The 12,430-nt window shown below is 42.6% G+C and overlaps 1 protein-coding gene across 2 annotated transcripts in view; it reads left to right on the top strand.

The window, feature by feature from the left end:
- The first annotated feature begins 96 nt into the window (after positions 1-96).
- Positions 97-12,430, top strand: part of strn (striatin, calmodulin binding protein) — a 28,031-nt gene continuing 15,697 nt past the window's right edge. For both annotated transcript variants that reach the window (XM_071534633.1, XM_071534624.1), the window contains exon 1: positions 97-403. In XM_071534633.1, coding sequence (XP_071390734.1) covers positions 113-403 — 291 coding nt within the window. In that variant the 5' untranslated portion in view covers positions 97-112. The remainder of the gene's footprint in view (positions 404-12,430) is intronic.

Below are 12,430 nucleotides of genomic sequence, written 5' to 3'. Positions count from 1 at the left end.
TACCCAACCAACATGCTGTGGGCGTGGCCGTCGTCACTGACGTCATTCAATGACAGCTAGCTGTCAGAAAGTGAGTTCATTCCCCGGAGCCGAGGAGACGGAGCGCCGTCGAATGGTCTCTGCCCTTCCGTTGGTATCTAGTAACTCGAATCAGCGACAGAACAGACAGACCTTTCCACCGAGCCCGGCCATGGACGAACAGGCGGGGCCCGGCGTGTTCTTCAACAATAATAACAACTCTATTTTACCCGGCGGTGGGAAAGGACCGCTGCCCGATGGCGACGCTGGGGAGGCGGCTAGGGCGCAATACAGTATCCCGGGGATCTTGCACTTCCTGCAGCACGAATGGGCCCGTTTCGAAGTGGAGAGAGCACAATGGGAGGTGGAGCGGGCCGAATTACAGGTAAAAATCAACATATTTAACGAACACACGACCACATTTGGTGGCGGTACCGGGGCATTGCGCTATTTCTGTCTAGTAGCACGCTTTGAGTTGCTCTATTTGATTGTTCTGGCTAACAGGCTAGCTTGTTAGCTATAGCTCAGGAACTAACGGAGCTGCAGCGCCCCCCTGACCTGACTGCATGATGACTGTTGCCGACCTCTTTCCTCTGACTGAAACAGCTAACTTACTTGCTGCCTGTCGGATGTGGTAAACACGCTTGAGAGAATGTGTTTTGGGGAGAGGGCTAGTATCTTTACAGTAGGTCTAATTAAACGACATACTGCTTGCTACATTTATCAGGAAAATGTAAATGTGTCTGTTTGTCCAGAGAGATTGTGTGGAGCATATACAGACAGACACACACATACCTACCTATATGCACATGCTAATTTGTTTTATATTACATTTAATGTAATATAAAACATTAACTTTCACAAACTTTGATACTGGGTTTGACCTCTTAAGTTTTGTCACTGTTGACTGCATACAGCACATTAAGCCTCTAGAGTCAGTGTGTGTTGTATATGTAGGCTACAGTAAACTATCATGTATTGTTTATCTGGCTGGCTGTCATGTCACTGCCAGAAAATCAACAGTGCTATTTCGTCTGTAGTCCAGTTTTGAGTACCCTTCAATAAAGGTCTCACTGTTTTTATTTGGCCCTCCAATCATGGGAGATAATACTTGGCATGACCATTTGCAACCAATGCTCCAGCAATGCACATTTTCAGCTGTTCATATGTTTTCCTGCTGTGAACCAGAACTCTCCAAAGGGAAACAGGACACAGCCTGCAAGGCTTGTTAGTGATGTTTAGTCACTAACTAGCAAGAAATAGGTTCACTCTAAAAATCTAGTTTTGTTGTGGTTTCAAAGTCTGTCTGGAATCTCACTTTCCATATTTTATATTAAGCGTTGTTTTTCATTAACCTTTTTTCTTTTGTCTTACCTTTGACTGCTTTGGTGTCATTGCTATGCCAGAGTATACTGACCTGATTTTTATATTAGTAGGTGCATAAAGGTTGTTAACCCCTGTCAACTAGTTTATTGCTGAGATGAGTTATGGTTTTCAGGTCAAATTCTGACTGTGGCAATTATTGTTAAATTTGAAGCCCCAGTAACTGGTGCGTGTGTGGCATTAGTTGAGCCTAATTCCAGGAGACATTTCTCAGAAACTATCAGCAGCAGCTTACATGAGAGCCCCTTCACACTTAAAGCATCTAGAGTGGAGGAAATTGACTTTTGGCAACATGTACCAGCCCATGCTTTTGGCCAGAATTTGAGTAGGCGTTACTATAACTTATATTACTATCTAGCTTACTTGTATTCAGTCTTTTCATGCCCTTTGTTTGAAGAAAAGAAGTTCTTCTTGTTTTGACATAGCAGTACACCTAGCTGTTGGGCAAGTGCCACAGAACAATGGCACATAATGGAGAAGTTGGGTGGCAGAGAAGAGGGCAATACTGAGTTTTGGGGTTTGACAGCAGGCTGCTCCGTCTGCGGACAGACCTCCACTAACAAAGGAATGAGAAGGGAGACACCGCATTGTGTCTGGATGGGTGATGTAAAGGCTGCTCAGTGTAGTAGGAGTTTGAGTCATCAACCTCATGCCGCTCTATCTAGCCCGTGATATTAAGCTTCCTGCCTACTGTCATGAAGCGTGCTTATCAGTGAAGCAGCAGCAACTGCAGCAAAGCAGAGTGAGGCTGCTAAGTGGCTTATTTGGTGGTTTGTTTGTGGCGGCAAAATTGTGCGCGCTCAATTTGAGTTCTTGTTTTTGTTGCACCTTCCCACTGCTGTGCAGCTACCATAAATGTAAAGCTAGTTGCTATTTTGACTGTTCAGACTGCAGTAGACTACTTTAAACCTTTGGCTTATTCATAACAGTATTTGAACCTCCATATACTGTGCAGGAATAGATGTAAGTAGAGTTACTGTGTTTTGTCAACTGCGAGCAGCTGTTGTTTTCTGTCTTTTAATATCTTTTTTGCCAATGCTGCAGTAGAGCTGAGCAATCAAGATGAATTGGATATCGAAAAGCTGGTCAAATCCACGTGGGGCTGTAACCTTGTTGTGCTCTTGAGGGAAGAAGGTTACGTATTGCAAATTGACTACTGCTACTTACAGAAAGTATTGGTGGATTAGCTCTCAGTGAAAGGGCCTCAGCGAGGAAGAAAAGATACAAACTCATTAAAATGAAAGGAAATAGACATGTATGAATAATGAAAAGTTCCAGTGGGCTAAAAGCCTTAATGGAGGATACCATGCAGCAATGTTCTTTCCGTTCCGCTTCATCCTTTGTCCAACATATGTTTTCATCATCATGGCGGCCACATACTTATGTTTTGATCACAGAATCAACCTGACATGTTATCGTTTGCCTCATATGGTTACCTATGATCTATGATTTATGACTGTACCTAAAGTGATTACACTTTACCAATGAATGCTCTCATCCCATAATTCTCTCTCGCTTTTGTTGGTTGTGAAGACGTTGCCATGGAAGACATAGGCTGTGGCCCATGGCACTGGATGGGATAAAGGCCAACCCCAGTGTTTGTTAGGAATGCCGTCCAGCCAGCCTGTTAGGTCATGCTAGGAGCCACTCCTCTCTATTGGAGCGGCACAGAAGCACAATACATGCCTGACTAGATCTGCTGCTGTGCTGGTTGTGTCTAGTGCATAGGTTGCTGTCATCCGTGATTAGACTCCACTTGAGTGGTCATTGATAATCAATTGATTGACTGACTCAAGCTGATTTGCTTCATTAGCAATAGCGAAATTTTATGGCTCAGTTCTATTTGTGCTACGTTATCTTGGTACTAAAAGTTACTTAAATTTGGCACTGTAACAGGAGGATAGGTTAGCCCAAGTTGTGTTGGCTTCAAGGCAGATTAGTGAAGGCACACCAGTTAAGTGTATTTATTTTTAATTAGTGGAGTACACACAGCACGCTGCTGTAGACTTTAAAACTCTGATTAGCACAGATCCTCTCCAGGCCTGATTGATGAGGTTGAGTCAAGTTACGCTTGTGTGGGCCAGGCAGTGATCCAGTGTGCTTCATCAGCCCTCTAGTCATGGGGAAACCCCTGCTCGATGGGGGTATCTCCTTCCCAGAAGTATCTGTCAGCAGCCATAATTTGACACCAGGAGAAGGTCAAAGGTTATTCAGGGTGTAAGGTGGCTCCATGTGGGTGTGGAGTGAAAGGCGGACCAGCTGATCTTTACTGGGTTGAAATCTTCCTTGTATACCTAAAGGAACGCCTTTAACTTGAACAAGAGGAAGTGGCTCATGTTATTCAGCTGCTTCTATGCATGTTTGATAAGACTCTGGCTAATTGTGGAGCAAGCTGCTAGAAATAGCTTACCTCGGTTAGATGTATTTTGGTCTCATGTTTACTTTCTCTAATGGTAATGCTTGAGGCATATTCAGCTCAATGGTGCAGCAACAAGGGGGAAGACGCTGAGCCACGTACACACACACACACACACACACACACACACATATATGCATACTGTGGCATTCAGAAATCCAAATGGGTGGCACCGTCATTCCTCGGTCAATACTACCTCCACCCCCAAGCTGTAGTTATTTTTGCTTGCCCTCTCAATGGGTGGCTCAGAATGGGAGAGTGCAAAAGAGCAAGACAGTACAGGCTCCCTCAATAAGAGTATCCATGTAGGCCTACTGTTTTTCTCAATATTATTGGTCTCAGGAACCGACACAAAATTTCAGGGACTGCAGACCTCACAAAAACTGCTCACAAAGAAACAGCCCAGCACTTTCCCTCAACCCTAATTTTAAGAAACACTGCACTAATACTCAACAAAGCACCACAAAGAGGGGAGTCTTTGCAGTGCATATCACTACATATTCTACTGTATTCAAATCGTAGTGAGTAGTTTAAAAGGGTTAGCCAGGGTTTTCCTGTGAGAGTAGCTGAAGGGAGCCATGTTTACTCTTAACTAAAGCCTAATCCTCTGAGCTGTGCTCCACTGTCCCTGTTGGAATCACACCAGAGCCTTTCACCATGCTGTAGAGCTGCCTTGTCGGCCTGTTAATTCCCCTCTCCTTCCTTCATTCACACTTACAGGCTTCATCTGTCTACGTGGGTGTGCAGGACAGCTGCCTGGTTGTGCCGCAGAGCTGCCTGCCTCCCCCAATTTTACAGTAAATCTGAGGTCGCCAATCTGTCAGAGTTGTAAACTTGTGTACTTTCCGGTTGAAATTGTCTGGCTCTGTATGTGTTAGCAGTTGGTTTTCCCCATTTGTTCATGGCACACCGATGTTTTCCTACCTTACAATAACATTTGGCATTGGCAATTGTATTTTTTACACATACTTCTATAAGTCTACAAATGGTCAACCACCAAAACTGGATATACCAGGGCCCTCATTTTCTTTTCATTTTGAAAAACCTTATCTAAAAATAATGCTTTTTTTATCTACAGTCAAGAAAAAATAGACCCTAATAATATCATTTTATTATGTATCCTGGATCTAACATTTTAAGAAGTCTGCCTGTCTGCAGTTATCAATAAATAGCGGACCCCCAGGGCAGTTAATCCTGAGGGTTGACTGCTCCTGAGCTTCTATGGAGGTGTGCATGCTGAAAAGTGAAAATGTTCCTCTCAAGGAAGCCATTGCTTTAATAATTGTTCATGTCAAATCTGTGATATAGTGACCTGAAGCCAAAAAGTGAACTATAAGCCCTGTTTGGCAGCCCTGACATCCCAAAGAGGTATTGAAAATGAGCAGCAGGCTGTTACCTGGTACTGAGCTTTTCTATCTTGCGGTGCCACACACACGCTGGAGAGGCCAAAGGGCGCCTCCGCCTGCTTGCTACTCTCTTGAGGGTTGACAGGCTTTAGGGGGACACAATGTTTCTGTCTATTCCTCTGCATGAGTACATTACCTTTCATCATCTCTTACTCAATTCATATTCTGATATAGGCATTATTGGCTGTTCCTGTTTTCCTGTTTAGGTGCTTGGCCATATCAATGTAAATCCTCTCTCTCTTAATAAACTGTACAAATGCCCATTGTTGCTGATGTTGGCTAGCTGCTTGGCTAGTTTGTTGGCTAGACAGATGACATTTTGCAGGAAATGCATACCAAAACAGTCAGATCTACCATTTGCTGATTTTGCACCACATCACTCTTTGAATGAAAGCCCAGAGCCATAATATATTTCTTCTCATCAAAGCTGTTGGCATCTGTGTTTGCTTAGATCTTTTTCCCGTTTCCAAGCGTCTTAGCTCTTCAGTATATATTTACTCTCTAGATTGCCGAGGCGTTGTCAGCTATCTCCATGATGAGACATAAATACAATCCATGGATGTTGTTATCAGTCTAGGTGTGCCACGACTGCACCTTGCAGTCACACACTCCCATTTGTCAGGGAAAACGCTGATGTTGAAAGATTCAGCTCTGTGCCTGCCTGTGTGTGTGTGTGTGTGCCATGAGCCCCATGTAATATTAATGCAGCAACATGGGATGCAGCACCCTCGTCCTCAACAAGTCCAACATAGTGTCTTTGTTTGCACCTCCTGCAAGGTAGCACCATGGCGTCAACTTGATGTCAGCAATGTAACAGCAAAGTGTAAAATGAAGCTCAAGTGGAAACTAGTGATGAGATGAAAACAGCAAATCGGTGTCTCTCTGAGGGTTTAGGGACAGAGAACGATGGGTCAGACTGCTATGCTGAGCAATTCCTCGCTGTACAGGGCTGTTATTTTTGTTTTATCCGTATTGTAGGTGAAAGACAAAGCTTGGAGCATTCCAGACAACAGAGCTGGAATCCTTTATTAAATCCCGGTTTGAGCTGCTCACTGTCTGACTGACCGCACTCTGATCAGAACAGTGTGAATCCAGGACTTTGGATGTGAGTCGGGTGGATCTGTGTGCGATATCTTCGTCTGCAGGGGTGTGATCCAGCCGTGATCGGAGTCCTTCAGTCTCTCACAGTGTAACGCATTAGTTCTAAGGCACAGAAATAGCAAAATGGACCAGTAGATTAAACACAGCATTTGGTCTGACTACCTGCATGTTAGTCCAGGTCAGTTGTGGGTGATTTTAAGATCACTGGGCTTAGAAATGGGTAATATGCATAAATATGTGCCCTCAACCGCTTTGACGCCCTGTTCAGGTATTCTCCAACACAGAAAGTGGTTGTGGTAAGAGACCAGTTCTTGTGCAACCAGTGAAATGATCCTAGCCTTCTTGAGGTGAGGTGGAGCTGAAGGGACATCTGGAAGTGGAAGTGTAGTTAGTACTTATTTTACTCAAAAGGGATAATCCACCCAAACTCAGCCTTACTTGGGACAAATCAATCAATAGAGACACTGCGGAGCACGGCATACTTCGAAAGCCATGCCCACCATGGGGGAAAACAATATCGGTCGGGAGGAAATCTTTTCAGATATGGACAGCCTGACAAGGTTTTTCCTATTTTCGAGTAGACAAGTTTGTCAAAGAATTATTTCGGCACACTGCCTCCAACAGAGAGGGAAATGTACATTGAAAAATGAACTTAACTTACTTACCAGTGACAAAATACTAGCCACATTATAAGTGTATTTACTCTCGGGGTCCCAAAGTTTCCCCCCCTCTTCTACCATGAGCCACTGTCAGCGCCTCTCTCCTTACAGTCTGGATCCACATTTTTCTTCTTAATGGCTCCCTTGTTTTACTCGGGAACACAAAAAACTGTAATTCGTAGTTTTTAAGTTTGTTGGCTGTGAAACCCACCACACAACAGCTTTTAGGCATGTTTAATTTGGGCAATAATGACGAGGATGTACATTCAGTCACACAAAGTGAATGGAGAGCGGTGCAGTGATTTTCCCCACGATGGGCGTGGCCTATTTTATGCACTGTCTCTATAGTTTGGCAACTCTCTATCAAATATAGAATACAGAGAAGCAACAATATCTGAAACTGCTCTATTGACAATATATTGGAAACTTTATGGACACCTTTCACTTAAAAGGATCATAAATTAACTGAGCATAGACAAAAGCCATTTGAAACACATTTCTTTGAGTAAATGTAGTCTTTGAAGTGATAAAAATATAAATTGACCAGTGGTTATGACTCAAAAGTTGAAATGTCATGGGAATTTGGGCAATTTTGTTGAAAGTTGCTGTATATATTAATAAATTAATAAACCTACTTAGTGTTTACTGTTTTGGCGATAACATTATCTTGAACTGATAGTATTGACAAATAGAAAAAAAACTCTGCTGTGACCACTGTACAGCAGTAGTCCCTGTAGCACAGCACCTCTGTCTTTCCTCTGTTGTTTTGCTGCTTTTGTCTGTTGCTACTAGTGTAATGGAATGTGTGGAATGTACTTGGCTAGTTATCAGGTCGGCCATCTTGGTGTTCACTGGTTTGTGGTAACTGTGAGAGTAAACCCAGTGTTCATTGAAAGTAAGGTTGTTTGCATTGTAAATGTGGGTTTTACTCCAGCCCTTGTTCCTGCTTCAGTTCTGACGATAGCCCAAGTTGCAGCATATGTGACCATTTTGTCGGTGTCTAAGCCCTGAGGTTGTGTGAATATCCATAGAATTTGTTTTTGAAATGGAGTGAGCTCAGTCTTGCCGCTGAGATGTGCTGGTCTTTTCACAGAGTTCACTGTGTCTACTTTAAATGGCCTCATTGTATTTCGGATGTCTTTGGCGATGACGCAAAACTAGTCTGGAAGAAAACATGTCTGGAATTCACAAAACTCCTTTAAGATCCGCTGGGCTTTCCCACTGTTGAAAATAGTGGGAGTGTGGTTTTGCAGTCGTCATTCTATAAATGAGTAAAAATTAATGTTGAATCAGAAGATATAGGCTGTGACAATTTGTTTTTCTCTCTTTTTTACTCTCACTTACTCTTACTCTGAATAACTACATGTAACCATTGTCATGCCAGTGCTCCGACTGTGAAACTGAAGAAAACAGTTTCACTGCTATGAAACTCCCACTTGCCTGTTGGACTAAGAATCCTTAAATTTAACTCATCTGACATCAAATAAACTTAACAGGCGAATTGAATTTGTATCCCTCTGAGATACTCACCATTGCATTAAAAAGAGCTGGACTATATCTTTGCATAACTGGTCCAGCTGCAGTGTGATTGCAGTTATTGTATGTTTTTCTCCTCAAATGTTGGCTCTCAGATGACAATTTAGGAAAGAAAATGTTAAAAACGAAAAGTTTTTTGCTCACCAGCCAAAGTGGCTGTGGGTCTCTAAAATGTACCCACCACTTTTCTATATTTTACTAATTTAATTGAGTATTAAAGTAAAAAATGGACCCCCAAACCATGACTTACTGCCTGCCAAAGTGGCTAGTAGAGTAAACAAACTTACACGTACTTAAGCTGATCAGCATTTGGCCGGTGGCTGGTGTTTATTTCCCTCCCTAGCCATTAGGCTATCCCTTCTGTCTCCCTTTCCTGTCTCTGAAAAGGCCTGAGCTCTAGATGGATGCCCCTTTCTACATGTCTCTTACTGGGACAGACTAAGGAGCCCTTATCCAGCAGCCCAATAATGCAGTCAGTGTGAGGCCTGGAATTAAACGCTTCCTGTGTCTCTTTATGGCCCGAGTTGACTCATTGCATTCCTCCCAAGGTTAATGTTTGATGGAGGAGAGATGTTGAGCCAGAGATTCACAGAGCCGCTCTCTTCTCTGGCTCTGGCACTGGCACCGCAGGACGCCAAGGGCTCTGGGGCCAGCACATTATCTGGATTAGGAAGTGAATGGTAGTTTACTATCTTAATCAACACAGATGTATCGGTTTCATCTACAGTGAAAAATTTGTCAGTGTGTTTTCTTGTTTCTTGATCCGTGATGCATCAACTGAGGTAATCTATTGGGCGCATCCAGTATAACAAGCTCCTGGCAACCTATTCATAGGCTATATTTGTCATTGTGTTGGGCGTGACACACTTGCAGTCGGACTTTGTGTAACTGAACTGTGGCCTTACTTTAGCTTTCATTGTAGACATGAGTAAGCTGTTTTGTCTGTTGAAGAAACAATGCTACTCTACTGGAGGTTCTGGGTTGTGAATTTATTTGCAATTCTGTAACAGTTTAACCAGTAATATTCAGTACCTCCAGCTGGACACCAAGAGACATTTATTGGAAAATAGCTCTGCAATTAGCCTAATTAATTAGTATTTGTAGATTGTGCCGGCCTGTTGCAGATGATACAGCTTCAAGGCCCTGAGGCAGTGGTCCTCACTTAGATTTTTGGACGGGAGCCACTTAAGCCGGAGTAAGTTATTCTGGGAGCCACACAGTCTGGCCCTGTCCAAACAGTGATATTTTTCCATATGCAGTATTTTCCTTATGCCATATTTCCATATGCCTTTTTTCTGCCCATTGATGTGCCCCTTCTCCCATCCTCCAAATACAAGTGATGCCTGCTTTATTGCCATCATCTGTCATCTACAACACTTTTCTCCTCTCATATAATGAAGTTAAAGAAAGCTTATTTTTAATGCATTGATGTGTATACCCAGATAAATTGGTTTTGATCAGTCAAAAAAATGAATGGGTTACTCACTGCTCCCTGACTGCTGGGGCTTTTGCATTCTCTCTTCTGTCATCTTATTCTACAACACAGTAGCTGAGATTATAAATATAAATGCACCAGATTTGTAATTTAGTGAAGTTTAGGCTTCTTTTCTAAATCAGGTTTTGGGCTACATCTGACTTCAGATATCAGGATCATGCCACCCAAAGCATATTCTGTTGGCCATATTGGTAGCGGAGGCTATACTGTAGATAGGCCTGGTTCATACCTGTCAGCTACAGTGGTTGTTAATCATATCTGTTTTTTATATTGTACTGCTCACCTTCCAATATTAATTGTGAAAAATAATTTAGATGGCCACTATGCCAAGCACACAGTACTGTGGCACTTTAGTAGGACCTTTCTTCCTCGTTTTGGCTTTATGTGGTAATGCCCAATGATCCTGGCTCATGCATGTAAAGGAGACCAAACTCTGTTAACATTCTTGTCGATCAAGAATGCATTAGTATGGATCGAGCTGAGCACAGATGGACATAAAACAGGATGAATAAGGAACTGCAGACTATAAATGTATTAGAGAAAGTGATGTCTTTGCTGAGCTAAGCTACCTTTCAAAGCATCAACTGCTGGCATGGATGCAGACTGCTAGCATGTGATTGGTGCCAACTGCACTTAGTAAACTTTTTTTTTTTTTTGGCATTATTTTGGAGAGCTACAAATAACCGGCCTGGGAACAGTGTCACACTGAGGACAGGGCCCTAAATCCTAAGGGCACTGTGGAGTTAGAGCAGGTTGTTATGATTGAATTTCTTTGCAGAGAAATGTGGATGGTATGAAATCCCATCGTTAATACAAGGCGGATTGAAGTGCCGTCATGACTCATTGTTGCAGGCAGTAGCAGCAGTGCTATTCGGGAGAAACTGTGATGCAGCCCACTCAAACTCGCACCATCCCCTGCATGCAGACTGAAACGCAAAGATTTAAGTTAGCTAGATTTCACTGCCTTCAAGATGTTAATATGTAGTTTTAGGAGGGAAATTTGAACTCTGAAAAAACATTTCTAAACTATCTAAATAATCCCAAGAGAAAACTTGGATTCCCTGTCTGAAGCTAGACAGCTGGTTTGTAATACGTTTACAAAGCGTCTGCTGTCGCTCTTGCTTACTGATGGTTCACTGTATTTCAAAGTGTTTTTTCATATTTGTGTTGATTCATAATAGGTTTTAAGCATTTGCCATCTTTTCTACCCTTAAGTGTCACTTTAAGTCCACCTCTTTTGCTTCATTGTCTTGCTGTCCCACTTTTAGTAGTGATTTACCACAACAGAGATTGAGTCTAAGGGATAAAGAGTAGCTATGATGAGGTGCTGAAAGGGAAACAACAGCAAGCTTATCCTCCTCTCCTTAAACAAGGCAGCCCTCAGCAGCTTTGAGAGGAGGGCTCGCTCGTCATTTGGCAGTCTTTACCTTGCTGTAACCCACAACATACTGGACAGACTGTGTGGACAGGCTTTGTTGTATTTAGTTGTGGTCGATCTCTGCTCCTCAGACTATCACTAGGGCTGGGCCAATATTGCTATATACCACACTAAGAAACAGTAACAAAATTAACAGATAGCCTACCGGTGGTACCATGACCACAGCGATCATTGTCTTAACAACTTTAACTATACAGTGTTAAAGGTACAAACTTAGATGAAATGTGAAGCTTTAAGTAGAGCAAAAGCTGGTAAATGTCCAGTGTGCAATTTACAAATGTGTGAAGATTTAGATAGATCATTACATACTGTTAAATAAAAACATATTTTTGCAGTGCAAAAGGCTGATGTGTTTGGCTTTTAGCACCAACAGTAATTTTTAACTAAATTTAGAGAGTTCTGTGACAATAATAATAGTAATCGTACCGTATCGATTTATACAGTATATTCACCCGTATGGTAGATGTGTCATCTGTCCTGGTGTGTTTGGTCTGTCTGGTGCAGCTCCTGGATGCTATTGTACTCTGAGCTGTGCTCTACTACGCTCATTAAAAGTGTGTATGCGTGTGTGTGTGTGTGTGTGTGTGTGTGTGTGTGTGCATGCGTGTGTGTGGTACCCTGCAACGTAATGCTGACTCAGACTGAGTGCGTCAACAGCTGCTGCCTGTTACTGAAGAGAGAAACTGGTGTGCAGAGGGTAGGGATTTGAGATGGAGGGAGGGGGGACGGATGGTGTGTGGGAGAATGAGTAGGTTAGATTAAAATAGAATTGTACAGATTGTCTTTTTATTTCCCATCATGCCATGCATATTGATTTGACACCATCCTATTTCAGTCTCTACAGAGGCTGTTCTCTTCAGATGTTGGTGCCTCATGGAGATTGTCTTTGCAGTTCACTTCTAAGGCAGTTTTTTTTTAATGTAGCGAGCTCATGCCCAAGATACCAAGATACCGGAAGCATTGACTCTAAATATATAT

Source organism: Centroberyx affinis, unplaced genomic scaffold, assembly GCF_046629955.1.
Source record: "Centroberyx affinis isolate AG114_WGS23_722 - 3 ecotype Tasmania unplaced genomic scaffold, CSIRO-AGI_Caff_v1 ptg000171l_1, whole genome shotgun sequence".
Lineage (NCBI taxonomy): Eukaryota > Metazoa > Chordata > Actinopteri > Beryciformes > Berycidae > Centroberyx > Centroberyx affinis.
This window is presented reverse-complemented; position numbering and strand designations above follow the sequence as displayed.